The 19,119-nt window shown below is 42.1% G+C and overlaps 1 protein-coding gene across 4 annotated transcripts in view; it reads left to right on the top strand.

Annotated features, from left to right (window-relative positions):
- Window positions 1-19,119, top strand: part of RANBP3L (RAN binding protein 3 like) — a 49,517-nt gene that overhangs the window by 13,571 nt on the left and 16,827 nt on the right. For 2 of the 4 annotated variants that reach the window (XR_256778.5, XM_005306905.5), the window contains exons 2-13: window positions 2,564-2,622; window positions 2,867-2,903; window positions 4,023-4,100; window positions 5,590-5,664; window positions 6,926-6,994; window positions 7,611-7,756; window positions 8,329-8,432; window positions 13,322-13,406; window positions 14,421-14,523; window positions 15,313-15,443; window positions 16,446-16,566; window positions 17,879-18,021. Coding sequence is in view for 3 of the 4 variants with exons in the window: in XM_005306905.5 (XP_005306962.1) it covers window positions 2,564-2,622; window positions 2,867-2,903; window positions 4,023-4,100; window positions 5,590-5,664; window positions 6,926-6,994; window positions 7,611-7,756; window positions 8,329-8,432; window positions 13,322-13,406; window positions 14,421-14,523; window positions 15,313-15,443; window positions 16,446-16,566; window positions 17,879-18,021 (1,151 nt within the window). In the remaining variant the exon portion in view is untranslated. The remainder of the gene's footprint in view (window positions 1-2,563; window positions 2,623-2,866; window positions 2,904-4,022; window positions 4,101-5,589; window positions 5,665-6,925; window positions 6,995-7,610; window positions 7,757-8,328; window positions 8,433-13,321; window positions 13,407-14,420; window positions 14,524-15,312; window positions 15,444-16,445; window positions 16,567-17,878; window positions 18,022-19,119) is intronic. The other 2 variants (XM_005306908.5, XM_042860199.2) reach the window with 2 other exon arrangements.

Raw genomic sequence — 19,119 nt, 5'->3', positions numbered from 1 at the left:
GACTGGAGAGGGCATCCCAGGCACTAGGCCTGAAGAGCCCCAACTCTCCATTGGGCTGCCCCACTTTGAACTGTAACTTTTTAAGCCTCTGTACCTAGGGTGTTTGCACCCTTTCCCTTTCCTGCCAGCCCTGGAACATTACCTTTCACTGGGGCTAATGCCTACGAAGACTAGCTGCTGAAGCACATACAGTATTTGCCTCCAAGTCACTGACATGTTACTGGCACCTTAGGGGCTTGATGTACTCCAGCACTGATCAGCCCCCATAATTACAGAATGCATAAGAATGTACAATAAAAATGTGGTAGTGATGCCACGTAGGGTTGCCAACTTTCTATTTCACAAAGCCAAACACCCTTGCCCTGCCCCTTCTCTGAGGCCCTCCCCCAACCTCACTCACTTTCGCCAGGCTGGGGCAGGGGTTTGGGTTTGGGGTGGGGGTGGGGGTGCGGGCTCCATCCGGGTGGTGCTTACCTCAGGCAGCTCCCGGTTGGTGGCGCAGCGAGGCTAATGCAGGCTCCCTGCCTGCCCTGGCTCCACGCTGCTCCCGGAATCGGCCACCATGTCCAGCCCCTAGGTGGAGGCTTGGCCAAGCGGCTTTGCATGGTGAGCGCAGCCCACCCTCACAGGTGCCACTCCCACTGGCCATGGTTCACGCCTCTGCGCCTAGGGGCTGGACATGCTGGCCGCTTCGGGGAGCTACACAGAGCCAGGGCAAGCAGGGCCTACCTTAGCCCTGCTTTGCCGCTGACCAGCGCCGCCAGGGTCCCTTTTCAACCGGGCATTCCTGTTGAAAACTGGATGCATGGCAACTCTAGTGCCATGTGTGACATGCCCCCACCTCCTCTGTGCCCTCTTGGGGATGATTTGCACGCTGAGGGGGGAAAAGAGGAAGCAGTGCCTGTGCACCCCTTAGTACAAGGACTGCAATTGTCCCAAACACTTGTGGGAAGTTTCAAGGGTGGAGTAAACCCTCCCCACTACAACTCCTAGGTTATAGCCAGGAACAGTTTGGCTCTAAACTAGACAAACACTGAACACGAAGATAACAAACAAAAGAAACGGTTAGGAAAAGGGGGGACAAAGGTTAAAGCAAATAAAAATAATGTGATTTATATTAGGTAGAGTGTCTCATTCAAATCATTCTTAAAAACTGACTTCTGAAGATAACAAAAATTGAGTATTTCCACTTAAAAACAAACAACAACCCCCCTGTGCTTTTGAACCATCAAGAATGATATATATCTTAACTCAGTGACTATGCATGCTCATTTCTGTAACTCATGTACTTTTTCCTCCTTCTCCTTCCTAGTGATTTTAAATCCTCATATGTCTGTCATGGTCATCATTTTAGTTCCAATAAGGCAAACACTTACACACATGCTTAACTTTACTCACATGAGTAGTCACATTGAAGTCAGGGCCTTCGATTGTAAGCTCTTCAGGGTAGCGATGTGTTTTCTGTGTATTTTCTATGAAGCACATAGCTGTCACTGCAAATACTAATCAATAATAATGTAGAAAATCTTATAAACTTGAATCTTTTAAATTAGAGACAGATAGCACAGGAAGTGGGGTTTATGGGGGGACTTGAATGAGAGCAGGGATGTTTGGCAGAGAGGAATAGAGATGACTTTCCAACTATACAGAAGAGTACCAAAAAAAGGTGAGAGTGGGAGGAAGGAAAGGATGGTGAGAGGAGTAGGCAGGATGAAAGGACAAAGGGCTAGATTCAAAGCCACCGAAGTCAGTGGAAGTATTTCATTGACTTCAGTGGGCTTTGGATCTGGTCCATAATGATGAATCATAGGAAATATGAGAGATGTTGTAGGCTGGGGCAAACCAGCACGTAGTCTTGAAAGTTATGACAAGGAGTTTGAATTTTATGTGGGACGAGATCCTGAGCCAGTGGAGAGACTCAAGGAGGGAGAGGTGTGACCTGGCCAAAGTGGTTGCAGGAGAGCATTTTTTAGCTACTGAATGCTGGATGAAATTAAGAGATGTTTTAAACGGGCTCAGCTACTACAGGGATGGCGCTAGTTGGTCTGATCCTGCACCCACTAAAGTCAAAGCAACACCCCCATTAACTTCAGTGGTGTAATATCAAGCCTTATATGAGAAGGTGGGGTGTAATGAGGTATTGTTTTCCAAGGACTAAGCAAAAACTGAGTAAGGACATTAGAATTTGGCCCAAAATAATATCTGTTTAATCTATCTAGCATTCTTATTGAAATTGAGGGAATTTTGGGTGTGCTTGGAAATAGACTCAAGCCCATAGTCTGTAAAGTATTTTGGGATCCTGCTGGATGAAAAGCATTATTTTTGGTCTAAAAGAAGTTTAAAAATATGGGCGAATCCTGCAGCCATAACTAGGCACAAGGGCTATGTAGGCTTAATGGGAGTTTTGTTTGAGTAAGGACTGCAGGACCAAGCCCTGTATTTTTAGAAGATGATAAATACTTTGATTTAAAATTTTCAGTGGATCCCAGTTTAATTTTAAATGCAGCATTACGATAAATAGTTTAATTCACATGTTCTAAAAGTGACCTCTTTCCTTTTCCAGAGACGTCAGTTATTGCTCAGCCCATATTTGTTTTTGAAAAGAAAGAACGACCTTTCAAGGTAACACTTAAGCTTCTTCCTTTTGCTTTGGTCATAAAGCAGCCAGAAAATCAGGAAATAAAGGGCCTGATCGTGGAGCCTGGACTTCACGAGGGGGAAGCGTTTCACAGCCCGGGTGCCAGCTTGAGCCCAAACATCTACACTGCAATTTTATAGCCCCGCAGCCTGAGTCCCACGAGCCTGGGTCGGGTGACACTGCAGTGTAGACATACCCATTGACACATTTTGTTTTGTTTTTCCCCAGAGGCCTGCAGAAGACCTGGTTTGCAAGGCTGAAAATGGTAATAATTGCATAATTAAAACCCTTTATAATAAACTTGCTATAAAGGGTGTATTACTAAATGGAGTATTTGTAAGTGCTGAGTCCATTGCATGCATTAGTAGTGATTCGAATTTCACTTTGTATGTAACAAGTCAATTTGTCGTGGGTGGATTAAGACTATATATAGGGTACAGAGTCACCACTTTTGTCCTCCTTTGTCACACACACACACACACACACACACACACACACACACACACACACACACACACACACACACACACACACACACACCGATCCAAATTTCAGCTCCCCTGCAGCACTCACACAAGTGTTAGATTTTGAATGATCTCTTCACTTCCTTCAGGTCTTGTTATAACGTGACCCCATACATGGAAGTGTACGGTGAATCCAGAGTCCTGTTACAGCCGTCTCTTTAAAATCAGCTGAGTGCCATACAGCCTGCTGCATAGTGAAAAAAGGCCTGATCCAAAGCCCAGTGAAGTCAGTGGGAGTGGAATTGATCTCAATGGGCTTTGGATCAGGCCTTTAATGAGGCATCAAGAGCCCGTTCCATGAGTAGATTCTGCTAGAGCCCTGCAACCTGACCCAAACCCAATGGGGTCCAACTACAAGTATCGGATTTGGGTCAAGTTGCATCTAAAAACAGCCCAAAACCTCTCAGGTCATGTTGGGTCTAGTCATCTCTGAGCACCTCCTCCTGTCCATGAGGTCAGCACAGTGGCTGCTGCCTCTCACTCTGCAGCACACACAGCACAGCAAGGCAGCAGTGGCCAGCAGGATGAGGCATGCAGCCCCCACTGCACTGACCCCATGGGCAGGCGGCAGCTGGAGACGATTTGCAGGCAAGGGATGTGGGGAGTGGGAAGCCCCCAGCAGGCCAAGCCCCAAGGACGAGGCAGTCACACTGACTCAGATTCGGGGGAAGTGTTGGGTTGAGTTGCATCTAAAAATGACTTAATACTCTTGGGTTAGTTTGGGTTGTCTGTACTCAGGTCAGGTCCAGGCCAGGCTTTAATTTTAGACCTTTAATATTAGAATTCTGTACTGCAATAATTTACTGAAATCTGTTGGAAAATTTGATTTTACAGTACATGATATGTTATGTGTCTCTTAGATTTCATTGGTTGTTCCAGGAAACGGGCAAGATCTTCATCTTTTACTTTCCAAACGTCCGACTCGCAGTTCTACATGGGTATGTCATTTAGCTCAATTTGGTTATAATTGTAATTATATTTTATAAATTGATAAGCTAGAAAAAATATTTTCCTCATTATTCAGATACACATTTTGGTTAGAATAATTCCAAGTCAGCAAAACTTTTAAACTTCAAAGTTAGTCTGCAAGTAATTCTCAGTGAGGAACTTGCTCCTTCCTAAGTCTGAAAAAATATTGGTTTTAAATTAACAGAGGGACCCCGATTCATACGTGAGTTATTTCCACATAAGGCAGTGGAAGGTCCATGTGTTTCAATTATGAGTTTCCCTGGAATCTTTTGACTAGGTCAAGGGAAGGCAGGATTTCCTACCCTGTGGAAGATGTTCACTGTTCAACCCCATAAGCCCAGGGGGACCCATGGAATTGAGAAGCCATGCTGACAAGGGCTTTCCCCTCCAACTAGTTATCATCTGACTTGGAAACCCCTTCAAGGCGGTGGGGTTATTTCCACAATATTGAGGGAACACACACACAAGTCACTGCAGACCACTATGTACTGAGCATGTGTAGTAGAAATTCTATTTTAAAGTGTGTCGTTATTGTAATGATGGGGCCATATGCTTTCCTCAAAATTTGGGCCTTAATGTAGGTAAATAATATTTTGTTTCACCCAGCCGTTGATAAACTTAACCCATTTAGTTAAAAGGGTAAAATTAACCTAACTTTATCTACCCTTAAAATCACACCTAGATCATTCCTACATCTACTTAGACCTGAACCGCACCATACAAAAAAAAAAAAAGACTGGTAGTCACAGACTTTTGCTATAATAACCCCCTTAGGCTGTACCTGTACTATATTTTCCTACCTTTGGGTTCAGTATCATTGGTGGTAGCAACAATAGGAGTACCAGTGTAGACTAACCTCTTGGCACTTGAACCACCATGACATCTAGCCCTAATCTGAGAATGTTTAGATCGGGGTCAGCAACCTTTCAGAAGTGGTGTGCCGAGTCTTCATTTATTCGCTCTAATTTAAGGTTTCGCGTGCCAGTAATACATTTTAACATTTTTAGAAGATCTCTTTCTATAAGACTATAATATATAACTAAACTATTGTTGTATGTAAAGTAAATAAGGTTTTTAAAAATGTTTAAGAAACTTCATTTAAAATTAAATTAAAGTGCAGAGCCCCTGGAGCGGTGGGCCAGGACCCAGGCAGTGTGAGTGCCACTGAAAATCAGCTTGCGTGCCGCCTTCGGCACGCGTGCCATAGGTTGCCTACCCCTGGGCTAGATGATGGCATGGTCAAAAATGCTGGCAGCTGGCAGCACTTTCTCTATGCTGAAACTGCACTAGTGCTAGCAAGGGTTGGAAATTCAAAGTCTACGCTACAAAGCCTTAATAGTTGCCCGATACAGGTAGATTCTGCTCATCCATGACAAATACATTTTGCTAACATGAAAAATCCATATTGAACATATTGTGCTTTGAACAAAGGATAATTTCAGTCTCTTATGTTTTCAGATACTGCACTCTCTCAGAAAAGAGTGAGATCATCTTCCTGTACCATCCTTCCGACCTTTCCTCCATCACAGCCGGGTAATTAAAAATATTATTCAGTAAATATTCACTTAAACCAAAAATCAGTAAAATAACAAAATAAAACTGCTATTTCTGTGGGACTGAGCTAACTGGGCTGGGCCAAGTCAGTATGTGAATGAGAGAAAGGAACTTCACGATGTTCAACAAGCCGTGTTGGTGATTCAGTAGATGGCACTAATGTCGCACTAATATCTCCTGGTGCTAGGGAATACTCTGCGCATGAGAGAGCTTGCTGGATGAGACGCAAGCAGCCTATGCCATATGCTGCACTGGGTTGTGCAGTCTATTCACTGTTGCAACTCAGATGTTTTTGAGATTTACAAAGGCTTGTAGCAAGTAGGTGGAAGGTTATATTAACCTATAAAATATTATGTCAAATATTATGGACAGTAAACACAGAATGGAGTTGAAGAAATGGTGTGAGCTAGATATGTTTGGACTAAAACAGTGATTCGCATATTCAGTGACACCATTTTCCATACTGGGAACACTCTCCGTGTTCTAGCCAAGATTTAGCAGGGATCACTCTCCCATTTATCCATAAGGGAAGTGCAGCGTGGTCACAAACCATGACACCTGTTTATGACTCCCACATTGAAAACCTTTGGATTAAAAAAATTGTTGATTAGGGGTTTCCAAATAATCTGGTAAGGGTACAAAATTGATATAGCAACAAACCAGAATCATCTTGGAATGGAATGGAGGAGTTCATATGTGGATTCTGAGACATGTAATTTTATAACACGTTATTGATGGGACAAGGCTGGCAGCCCTTCTGAACATCTCTGGGTAGCATTTGGAAACCATATAAAAGCAGCAGCAGCAGCAGCAGCAGTGCCACACACTGACCATCATTAGTTATCATGAGGGTCATCACTACCAGCACATGCTAGATCTCCAGAATTTCCATCGTACTCCTGGGTCTCTTTTGCTGATCTGAAAGGATATTCTGACTGGATGACATTATCATGCCCGTGAGCTGTAAAGCTAAAGAAGGACAGTTGTGTGGTTAAAGTAGTGGCTGACACCCAGGATATCTGGATTCAATTCCTGGCTCTGTCTTCGAGTTCCTGGGGAAGTCATTCTCACTGTGCCTAGGTTTCCCCTTCCATAAAATGGGGATAATATTTTCCTTCCTCAAAGAGGTGGTGTGAAATAAACGCATTAATGTTTGTGAGATGCTCAGATGCTGCAGTGATGGGGGCTACAGAAATGCAGATAAACAATTAAGCACTGTGGATAAACACTTCTTTTGCAGTAAAGAATAACATATTCATGACCTCAGCTCTTCTCCAAAGAAACCATGACATCACAAGAACAGAAAAAGGTAACTATTGTTAATATTGTAATATTTATTAGTCATTGATCCACAGTGTGCTCAACACTGTACAGAGCAGGTAAAACGTAGACAGTCGCTGGCCCAGCCAGCTTACTCTCTACAGCTGATATTCACCTCCTGTGCAGAAGGCCTGTATTATAAGCCTGTAAACCACTTAATTCCACTTAAAGCCCTATTTTGAAAACTTAAGTGGTTCATGGGCCATGTTCAGACCACTGCTCAGGAATGAATATCATCCCAAGCATACATTTCCGATACATAATGTTAACAAGGACTGAACTCTGCTCCCAGTGAAGTCAAGGCAAAACTCCTGTCGACTTCCATGGGTGCAGAATCAAGCTTCATATAATCAGAAGATGGATTTATCACAATCAGTGCAGATTTGTTTTATTAAATATTACATCACTCCTTTATTTGGCAGGGTTTTTAGAAGGGACTTCGAACAGGAAAGGGTGGCAGATATTAACAATAACACTTACATACAATTAATTTAAAATTCCACAGCATATCTACATTATGAGTCAGAAAAAGCAAGACACAAATGTGGTGTTTAAATGTGAAGGAAAGGTTGCATATATTAATCTTTTATTTTGTATTTTGTAAGGACCCTTGTCACAAATTCAGCAGTGGACTGTCATAAGACCTGCCATTTTACAGCCACCACAGTCTCAGATATGTGAGGAAAGAAGGCAGATGTGCACTGAAAATACACTGGCATCTTCCAAAACTAAAGAGAAAGCAAATATTCAGGTAAAAATGTAACTTCAATGTCAAATATACATGTCTGGGGGTTTTTCCATCGGCCTGAGCTCTAATAATATTTCACTGAAATTAAGTATTTTACAGAGAACTCTTCAATATTAGTTTAATTCTGTTCCCATTGAAGTCAACAGGAGTTTTGCTTTTGACTTCAGTGGAGCAATTGTACCAATACTGAGCGCTTTGGAAAATCCAGCCCTTGCTAAACTGCCCATATGGTTGCTTGATGAGTGTGCAGCTGCTGTAAACTTGTAAATCAATCTGAATTTGGGGTAGAGGGTTGGGAAAACATTACTTTCTAAGAATTTTTTTAAAAATCTGGTTAGGAATTGCACTGGCTTGCTTCACACAATAAACATGGGCCTGTCTCTGCAAACCACCACATGAATGATCTTAACTCATGAAAGTGGACCCATCATGCATAGGCTTACTCTTGTCAGAAATACTTTCTCAAGCGCATTTGGCTTTGCAGGGCCTAATTTCCGGTAAAACTATTTATAGTGCAAGATGAGCCAAAATTAATTTTTTCCAACATTTCCATTGATCATATTAATCGTTTCCAGTTATCTGAAGAGAGCTCTTATTGCCCAGCAGAAAACTCAGCAAGTTCCGAGACAACAGTGAGGCCATCTATCTCCATGCATCTTTCTAGCCCTAAAACAATAGGGTAAGTTAGTCAAAGCGTTGTGGGTTTTTTTCTGTGTGTCTAAAGAATAGCATGTGTTCGGTTTTGTCCTCTGGCTTGTTTCTCTACATGTGTCTGTGTAGCTGTTAGCTGAAAAAAATGCACACATCAGCCAAAAAAGGAAAAGAAGGCTTATAGGCAGATTATAACTTGAACTATATGCCTATGCAGGGGAGTAAGAACTTCCCCTTACACCTCTGCATGAGTTACCTGGACTTTAAGGGTATGTCTACCCTGTAGTGTAAGCCCAGGCTTAGTGGGATTCAAGTCAGCTGACCTGTGTTGGAGAACCCAGGGCTTGAGTGTCTACACTGATTTTTAACCCTACCTTAAGAATTTTCTAACCTGGGCTTGAACTTGGGGCTCTGGCATCCACAATGCATCATATAGACCCAACTCAAACCATCCATATCCCAGACTCCCTAGTGCCCTCCTGAAATGTGGCCACTCTAGCCCGTTGTCCATGGTGCACTGTGGGAAAACTTTACTGCCCACCCTGCATGTTATAGGAAGGTTGAACAGCCCACCGACACAGCCAGATGAACAACATGGAGGAGACCCGTTTTCAAGAAGTTGTCTGGCTTGCACTTTCACTCTTGAGACGGGAAACGGGCAGAGCTTCCATGAGGCACTGGTGGACATTTCGGCAATTTTTTCTGAGCCACCAAAAGCACGAGATGGACCAGGAGGAAGAGGTGACCCATTTCCCCCTGAATGGACCTATGACAGCAAGGGGTTGCTGAACACTCAGCCAGAAAGTGCACCTACCACAGCTGGAGCTAGATGCACACAGGCAACAGCAGTCAGGAATGCTCTGTGCTCCTATGTTATGGACTTCCATAGCCCCATGGAAGAGGGGGAATAGTACCTTTATGAATCTGCTTGTGGGAGTTAAGGGGCTAATTGATTTGGGGGTTCAGTGCTTGGGAAAGGGTGGGGACTTGATTGTCATGCAATGTACTTATGAATGACATGCTGAATTATGAATTGGGGATAGAGTGGGGGATGATTCACAGTATGGATTCACATCAGGAAGTTAGTGATGTGTGACTTGTTGTACCTAACTGTATAGAGGAATAGCCTGTGTGTAGTAATTCCTAGTTGTTCCTGATCATGTGTTTAGCTTTGTTATTTCAAATCATGATTGTATGATGAGATGCAGTATAGCAATAAACTTTCCTGATGACATAAAAGGCTTTATTTATAAATGTGTTAAAACACTGCAACGGTCACCCATTGCCATTAAAACACCGAAACAGTTACAAAAGAACATTTCCAAAACAAACAAACGAAGTGTATGAACCAGTGCAAACACAACAGAATCACTCTACCACTGCATGTCCCCTGGCCTCCATTCTCCTTTCTCTTCTTCCCTTGTTTTCTGTACACTTGGTGCTGAGGTGGAGATACCAAGAGGAGAGGGGGCAAGATGGAGAGCTGCCAGGTGTTTAGTTGCCCTGCCCAGCTCCACAGACTGTTGAGTGATTATAGAGCAGCAAACTTAAAGGCATGGCAATGTAATGTTATTTTTAAGAAACAGGAATGGCCCTAGCAAAAATCTGTGCCTTTCTGGTAAAAATACACTTTAAAGGTGTTCTTTACTATTTGTATTTCCCAGTCGCCATGTTGAATTCCACATGGTGGCGGGGAGTGGGGATGCCAAGGCACTGGGATACAATCCACCAATATTGGATACATGCTGCTAGCTGGGGAATCTCATAACTTTTGCATTAGTTCTTAGAGTGGAAATCCCTCTGATTCTGTAGCAATACATTTTAATTTGGAGGCAGAAACTTTCCAGGCTCAGGGGCGGCTTCTGTCCCTTCCATGTCTGCTGCAGGCTTGGCAGTGAGCTGTTCCATGGGGGGACATAAAACAGGTCCTCTGAGTATGGACCCAGAATTTGCTGCTGATCCTGTTCTAAAGCATGATCTGGGACTGGTTTCTGCAAGAGAATTACTTCATGGTCCTCACTTGATGCCTGCTGCTGGCTCCCATCAGTCCCCATGCTGGATTCTGAGGCCAGCAGGCACCATTCTGGCTGACCAGGTCATCATGCACAACGGTTGGTTCTGTATTGGGTGCAGTGCCCAGCACCCAGTCAAACTCCTCATAAAATGGGCACAATGTTGGCGAGTTGTCTGAGGTGCAGTTCTGGTCCCTGGTCCTCTGGTCCTCACTTTTGAGCAACCTAATCTGCTCCCCACATTGGTCAGTGATCCAGTAAATTTGCAAAGCTTCCAGCTTGTTCACTATCTTCTGGTATGCATGATCATTACTGGTATTTTTACTGAAGGTCACAGTTTTACTCGCCTCACAACAGATGTTCACCAAAGTCTGGCTTCACTCCCAGGACCATGAAGATGCCTGTTTTGCAAAAGGCTTGTTCTGTTCAGTCTCCATTGCAAACACAGAAGTCTCTCGAATGGTGTGTTTGCAGTTTAGAATCCTAGAACCATAGGGTTAGAAAGGACCAGAAGGGTCATCTAGTCTAACCCCCTACCAAGATGCAGGATTTGTTGTGCCTAAACCATCCAAGGCAGATGGCTATACAGCCTCCTTTTGAAAACCTCCAGGGAAGGCGCTTCCACAACCTCCCTAGGCAGTCTGGTCCATTGTCCAACTATTCTTACAGTTAGGAAGTTTTTCCTGAGATGTAATCTAAATCTGCTATGCTGTAGTTTGAACCCATTGCCTCTTGCCTGCCCTCTGTGGCAAAAGAGAACAACTTTTCTCCATCTTTTTTTATGGCAGCCTTTCAAGTATTTGAAGACTGCTATCATATCCCCCCTTAATATTCTCCTTTCCAAACTAAACATACCCAGTTCCTTCAGCCTTGTTCATATGGCTTGCATTCCATCCCTTTGATCATCTTTGTCACTCGCCTTTGGATTCTTTCCAGTTTCTCTACATCCTTTCTTGAAATTGGTGATCAAAATTGGACACAGTATGCCATCTGAGGCCTAACCAGTGCTGAGTAGAGTGATACTATCACCTCCCGTGACTCCTCTGTTAATGCAACTAAAAATTGCATTTGCTTTTTTGTAACAGCATCACATTGCTGACTCACGTTGAGGTTGTGATCCACCACAACTCCTAGATCCTTCTTAGCAGTGCTGCTGTCAAGCCAGTTATCGCCTATTCTGTATTTGTGCATTTGGTTTTCCTTCCCTCAGTGTAGCAAACTTACATTTGTCTTTGTTGAATTTCATTTTGTTGTCTACAGCCCAGTTCTCCAATTTATCAATATCCCTCTAAATTTTAGCTCTATCCTCAAAAGTGTTGGCAAATCCTCTTAGCTTTGTGTCATCTGCTAATTTGATCAGTATGCTCTCTACACCTACATCCAGGTCATTAATAAAGATGTTAAACAACACTCGACCCAGAACAGATCCCTGTGGAACCCCACTTGAGCCCTCCTTCCAATGTGACATCATTCCATTAATAGTTATTCTTTGTTTGTGGTTGTATAACCAATTATGTATCCACTTAATGGTAGTTCCGCCAAGCCCACATTTCTGCACCTTATTTATCAGAATGTCATGTAGGACTGCGTCAAAAGCCTTGCTGAAGTCCGGGTATATTATGTCCACCGCATTTTCCCTATCCACCAAACCAATTACCCTGTCAAAGAAGGCAATCAAACTAGTTTGACATGATTTGTTTCTTAGTAAATCCATGCTATCTGATAGTGATTAGCCCTTCAACCTGCAGATATTCACTAATTGAATGTTTTATACGTTGCTCTAGTAGCTTCCCGGGTACTGAAGTCAGCCTGACTGGTCTACAGTTCCCCGGCTCCTCCTTTCCCCCCCTTTTAAAGATGGGCACTACATTGGACCATCTCCAGTCTTCCGGGACCTCTCCTGTCATCCATGAGTTTGCAAATATTATTGCCAGTGGCTCCGAGATTTCTACAGCTAATTCGTTCAGTACCCTGGGGTGAACAGCATCAGGCCCACTGACTTGAATTCATTCAAATTGGTCAAAAGATCTCTGTCGTGTTCTTTACTTATCCTGATCTGCATCCCTTCCTTTTGGTGGTCAGAAGAAAATGGAAGGGTTAAAGCTGACTCACTGAACTGCTGCTGTTTGCCAAGTGGGGAGCTTCCATTTTCAACTCTTGGAGATTTTTGCAATAGAGAGGACAAAAGAAGGTGGCCTTTGGGATTATGGGATACTTTTGGCAGACTCCCAGGACCCAAGTCAAGCAGGGCTGCATCTATACTTCAAAGCAATAGGGCTTGAACCCTGGGTCATGGTTTGACACTGGCTTCGACTCTCAATCTCTGCAGGGTCCTAGGACCCTAGGTCTAAGCCTGAGTCTGAGAGATTTGTATGTAGACGGAAGGAGGATTTGGGCTCAACCCTGGTCTGAACCCATGCTTACATTGCAGCATTGACATAATCTATATGTAGGTACACTGAAGTAAGCTGTGCACCTGCCCCTCTATGTTCCCCAAACAGATGGACAAGGAGAAGATGAAGAAGATAGGGGAGTGGGTGGATCTGATGGCTGGCACAGCTAAGCTGACATAGGGACGGTAGCAGTTTGGTGGAATAAGAGGAAGTAGGGAGAGAAGTGTGCCTCTCTGATGCATGATTCTTTCCCTATACTGCTCCTGGGGTGCTGCAACAGTGGCTTGTGGCTTTGGCACTATCTAGTCTTTAAGGAACAGTCTCATTATTCTACATGAAATACAATGTATCTCCCTAAATTCCTTTAATGGAGTATTCTCTATGGTTCCCAGTAGGCCAATATTTTTGTTTTAATGTAAGGTTTGGAAAGGTAAATGTATGCAGTTATAGATGTTATATTTGCATCTTTTACAAAGTCTCATTGATATTTTTCACATATTTTGTTCCTCTAGAAATCAGCCAGTAGAAGATGTAACTTTTTTAAACAACAGAAATTCTACTTTTGTGTTTGGAGAAAACATGGTAGAGAGAGTTTTGGTAAGATTTGTAAATATTGAAATTTTTCTTCTTTCTTCTGTTTCTGAAAAAGTTGGCATTTGGATGCTGAGGGTCACATTTTCAAAGATGGTCACCTAAATTGTGACCACAACATTTGTCATATGTACATACAAAGCCCCCAGTCCTGTAAATGCATGAGTCATCACTTCGAAGTCAAGTCACGTGAGTAAAGTTAAACATGTATAGCTGTTCACAGGATTGGTCCAAAATGGGTAATTATATATGTCAGTGCTCATCTGCACAGGCAGTTACTTGTTGCGTATGCTCAGCTGGCTTGTGCGCACATTTCATGGGCACAACTTAGGTGGCCCAAATTTTAGACTTGGTCCTTCAGTAGGAAAATCAATTCTAGCAATTTTCTGTTATAGCTCAAACCACTTCAGACTTTTTAACATTCAGAGCTGTAGGCTTTCTCCCCTCTGACTCCCAAGAAAATATTTGATTAGCAGTATACAGATATACAGGAGATGTGAACAATGAGAAAACTGTCACTCTGCAGAATCAGCTAAATGTAATAGTTTAAAATATCTGAGAGTGATTATTTCTAAATTCTGCAATGCTTTTTTAAAATTTTGGGTATATATGGTGATCTGTAAAATGAGGAATTAATTTGGAAAGATACCTATTAAACTTCTCCACTTTTATTATCAGATCACCTTAAACTTAAATTGAAAGAAGCTTATTCTCCTAGCTCAGAGTCTCTCTTAAGAAGAGACTGCAGTTCCTGCTTAATGACCTTTTGGGGGCTTTTATAATAATGGACAAAGTTCCACTATTGACTGAAATACCAAACATTTGTTTACTTATATCCTATGTCAGTATTTGTATGTAGGAGTAAAGTTTGCATGTTAACCTATTATTTCAACTAATCTTCACCCCTGCTGTGTATTTTATGATTCAATACATTCCTGATCTTTCAGCTTGCTGCTAATGTCAAACATATAAATGTTACAATTTCTTAAACTGTTTTTCCTTGTTTCTTCAATTTTTTAGAGTCCTCAGAAATCTCCCAAGCTGAATAATGAAACTGATCTATGCAAGAAAGAAATAACATCCACAGACGCCAAAACTTTTCATATTAGTTATTCACATAGTAGTAAGTATTACTACTTAGCAAACAAACACAGTGAGGCTCTACCAATAGGTCAATTTCAGTGCACCATAGAGGACATCAAATTAGTGGTGTTCAGTAATGATCATGTATTTACTTTAAAGTTATCCAGTCATTAGTATACTATTGGGATGTGCATCATAAATGTAAGTGTCCAGAAAGCAATTGTCATTTGGTTTGTGACTCAAAACTAGAGCTAGATTATCATCATAGCGAATAATTTATTATTTGATTAATTTAGACTTTTTTATTTGTAAGTTTTCCTTGAATAGACTTTGAGTTTTACAAATTTATTTGTTATCCAAACTGTGTGATGAATACTTTGTGAACACATTTCAACCTATAGCTTGTTTATGAACAAGTCACTTCAACTACAATTTTAGCTAGTTGTTCATGTTCTTTCCTGATGAATATTCACACCCCTCTTATTACCATTATGATTTATGGGACTTATGTTTTTCATGATTATGACTTTGAGCAGCAATATCACAAAAGAATTTGATTTGGAAACACAACTATTAACTCGTTAGGGTTTGATCCTGCTAGTTGTTCCTTGTGGACAGACCAGTGTGCCTATACAGAAATCTTGGATCGTGGTCTTATTCTTTAAAAATATACTGGAATACCTGAAGTTTATTAAAACATTAACTGATATCTAGCACTAAGGGGAACGTACAAAGACCTAGACCATACAAATAGACATATTGTTGACATACTAAAACATTCCTGCTGTAGAAATTTTAGACTTTTCTATTGTTTTTATTTCTCCTTTAGAAACATTTTTTGTCAAGAAGTCAACACTAATTGAATCAGCTGCGGCTTACATTTCCAAACCAGCACAGACATATTTGTTAGAGAAAGTTGAAGTTATAACAGGGGAAGAAGCAGAACATAATGTGTTGCAGGTATATTTTCCTAAAGATTGCATGATGAGTCTTTCTACTTATGTTTAGAAAGCACATTATGGTCTACTGTATGGCCTACTGTAATACCATGAATATGTATGTACTACTTCTTTGTTGGACAACTGTATAAGTTTTTCTTTTTTTAAAAATATGCTTCTGTTAACTAATTTTTTTTCAAGCTGATATGTAGCTTTTCATCGTAAATTCTCTATACTGAATATAGAGAGCTCTTTCAACCTCCAAAATCATGCTTCAAAGCCTCATTCTGCTATTGTCTGTTATAACAGTCTTCACAATAAGCCAGTATTCCCTAACACCAATAAATAAACCCCCAAATTATAAGTACTCTTAAAGTTACTTTATAAACACAAAGGTTTGATTTTTTTTAAACTATTGAGTTATCAAAGTAAGTGGTTTTATAATAAAACTAAGGTACATCATTGTAATTTTAGGCCAGCAGGATAAATCTTGCTACTCGAGATTCTTAAAACTCTTTATTTTCTTGGCAAATTAACACTTGCATATATTACAAAAATCTAAAAATGGAAAGATATAAAATTGTAAGATTGTTTGAATCCATTCTCCCATCCATATGTGGGAAATGTGTATGTGGATGGGTCATTAGCTTCAATTTATGACAGTACTGGTACAGTGGGTTGCATGAAACTTCTGATATCAGTGATGCCATAAGATGATGCATTCTGGGACATCTTCAGGAAATATGGAGATGTCGGTGGATTTCACAGAGAAGGGTTAAAAATTGAAAAGATAAAAGTGAAATGTATTTCTATGCTAAATGTTCCCCATAGCCTGGTTAGTAGTGGTACTCAGCATAAATCTGGGGTTAGTGCAATTTTCATTTCATTTTTAAAATTTGTCTTAATTTTATGCAAACTGTAAAGTAAAAAGTTATAGCACAGAGACGTCAAACCTATAAACTGCATTCTCTGGCACAACAGATTTCAGATCAGTTGACACTTTCCATAACATTTTTCCCTTTAGATCAGTTGCAAGCTTTTTGTATTTAATAAACTCTCACTATCCTGGACTGAAAGAGGAAGAGGATCCCTGAGGCTTAATGACACTTCAAGCAATAAACATGGAACATTACAGTCAAGGCTTGGTAAAAATTGTTCCACTTCTTAATCATGCTCTCATCTGCCATAGTCAATTGGATATAACATCATTTGTAATCCTGCAGCCGGGTTTGTTTATATCCAGTTGCTCAAAGCCCTTTTCATTATTACTCTATAAAGTTAACTACCTACTAAACATCCCTTGCTACTGCAGTTTTTGTGAGCTGCAGGTATTCACAGATGTCACTAAGCACTATGTCTTTCTGCTTTCAGATTTTTTTAGCACTAGTTCTCTCTTTTCTGATTTGGCTTTTCCAGAGGTGCTGCTTCTTCCAAGCAGGGCTGGCTGTAGGCACCAGCACTCCAAGCATGTGCTTGGGGCGGCCCTTTCCAAGGGGCGGCACTCCGGCTCCTTTTTTTATTTTTTGTTGCTTGGGGCGCAAAAAGCCGGGGGCTGGCCCTGAGCGGAGGTGAGCTGTGGTGATGGGAGGTGGGGGGAGGACCGCAGGAAGTAACCCTGGAGGGGGGTCAGAGGAACCGCTCCCCCCCAGCTCACCTCCGCTCCACTGCCCTGCTTCTCCCCCCTCCCTCCCAGGCTTGCCACGCGAATCAGCTGTTTAGCAGCAAGCCTGGGAGGGAGGGAGCGAGGGGGGAGAAGCGGAGCGGTGGCGCGCTCGGGGGAGCAGGCGGAGCGGAGGTGAGCTGCGGCAGTGGGGGGCGCGGGGAGGGTCGAGGAAGTAACCCTGGAGGGGGGACAGAGGAACCGCTCCCCCCCCAGCTCACCTCCGCTCCACTGCCGCCTGCTCCCCCAAGCACGCCGCCACTCCGCTTCTCCCCGCTCCCTCCCAGGCAAGCTCCGGGCGCGCCGCATTTCCCCTCCTACCCCTCCTCGGAGGGAGGGGTAGGAGGGGAAATGCGGCATGCCCGGGGGAGTAGGCGGGGCCGAGGATTTGGGGAAGGGGTTGGAATGGGGCAGGGAAGGGGCGGAGCCGGGGGGGCGCAGGAAAAATTTTTTGCTTGGGGCGGCAAAAAACTTGGAGCCGGCCCTGCTTCCAAGTGACTTATGGGGTGTGCTGCTTATTGAGCAGTAGGTTCTTATACTTTATTGTGTAGTTTTGAAAGGTTGTTTCATTATATCATATGGCAAAAAGTATAAAATATCAAGAGAAACTTTAAAAATATCGAAGAATAGTAAAGAAATTTAACCCCCCACCTCTTTCAAAATGTTAGGTTATAATCCCCTGAAATGCAAAGTTAATGGAAATATGATTTTTATAGCAGTACTGAATAAATCTACTGAAACAACAGGGAGGTTTCAATTTCCATGTAATGTCTAATATATAAGCATTCCTGTTTTAGTTATGCGAAATCAAGGCAGTTTGAGACTGATTCTCAACACCAAACTCTGGACTCAGATGGTGATAGAAAGAGCAAATCGCAAGAGTCTGTGCATCACTGCGACAGACCTAGAAGACCATTCTGTTAAAGTATTTCTAATACAGGTAAGAAAAAATTGAAAAAGAACAAGTATCTAGAACTTGCAATTTAGCTCAGACTCCTTGTTCTGGCAAGCCTCCTTACGGTAAAAAGGGTAAGGCTATAACATGTACACAATTACCATTGAGGTCAATTGTGCAAAAAGTTGAAGGTCTGATATGGCCCAAGGAGATAACCAGATCACTGTATTAGACAGCCAGCAGGGGTCACTAAAGCAATGGTATACAAATTGTTCCCAAACTGTGGTCTGTGGACCATCAGTGATCTGTGGAACTGGCTACTCCATGATGTTAAATAACATTAAAAGATGCCTAAAATATATCAACACACTTTCCTGATTTTTCCTTCTGCATAGAAACAATTGCTATAGTTGCCACAGGTATATTATTCAAAGTGGTGGGTGTGGTTGATGGTGGGGGGAATAGTCCATGCAATCGTAACTAGAAGGGCAGGTAGTCCACAAAAGTCGCCAATAAGATATATAAGACCATAAGAATGTCCATACTGGGTCAGACCATTGGTCCATCTAGCCCAGTATCCTGTCTTCTGACAGTGGTCAATGCCAGAAGCTTTAGAGGGAATGTTCAGAACAGGGCAATTATCAAGTGATCCACCCTCAGTTGTTCAGTCCCAGCTTCTGTCAGTCAGAGGCTTAGTGACACCCAGAGCATGGGATTGCATCCCTCGCCAACTTGACTAAGAGCCATTGATGGACCTATCCTCCATGAACTTACCTCATTCTTTTTTGAACCCAGTTATTGTTTTGGCCTTCACAATATCCCCTGGCAATGGTTGACTATGCATTGTGTGAAGAAGTTCTTCCTTATGTTTGTTTAATAGGCAACAGGTTTAATTTCATTGGGTAACCCCGATCCTTGTCTTATGTGAATGGGTAAATAACACTTCCTTATTCACTTTCTCCACATCATTTGTGATTTTATAGGCCTCTATCATATCCCCCCTTTAGTCATCTCTTTTCTAAGATGAACAATCCCAGTTTTTTAATCTTCCATATACCAAAGCTTTTACATACCCCTAGTCATTTTTGTTGTCCTTTTCTAATACTAATATATCTTTTTTGAGATGTGGTGACCAGAACTGCA

The sequence above is a fragment of the Chrysemys picta genome, chromosome 6 (assembly GCF_011386835.1).
Source record: "Chrysemys picta bellii isolate R12L10 chromosome 6, ASM1138683v2, whole genome shotgun sequence".
Taxonomy (NCBI): Eukaryota; Metazoa; Chordata; order Testudines; family Emydidae; genus Chrysemys; species Chrysemys picta.
Note: the sequence above shows the minus strand (reverse complement) of the source record. Positions and strands in the feature narration are given on the sequence as shown.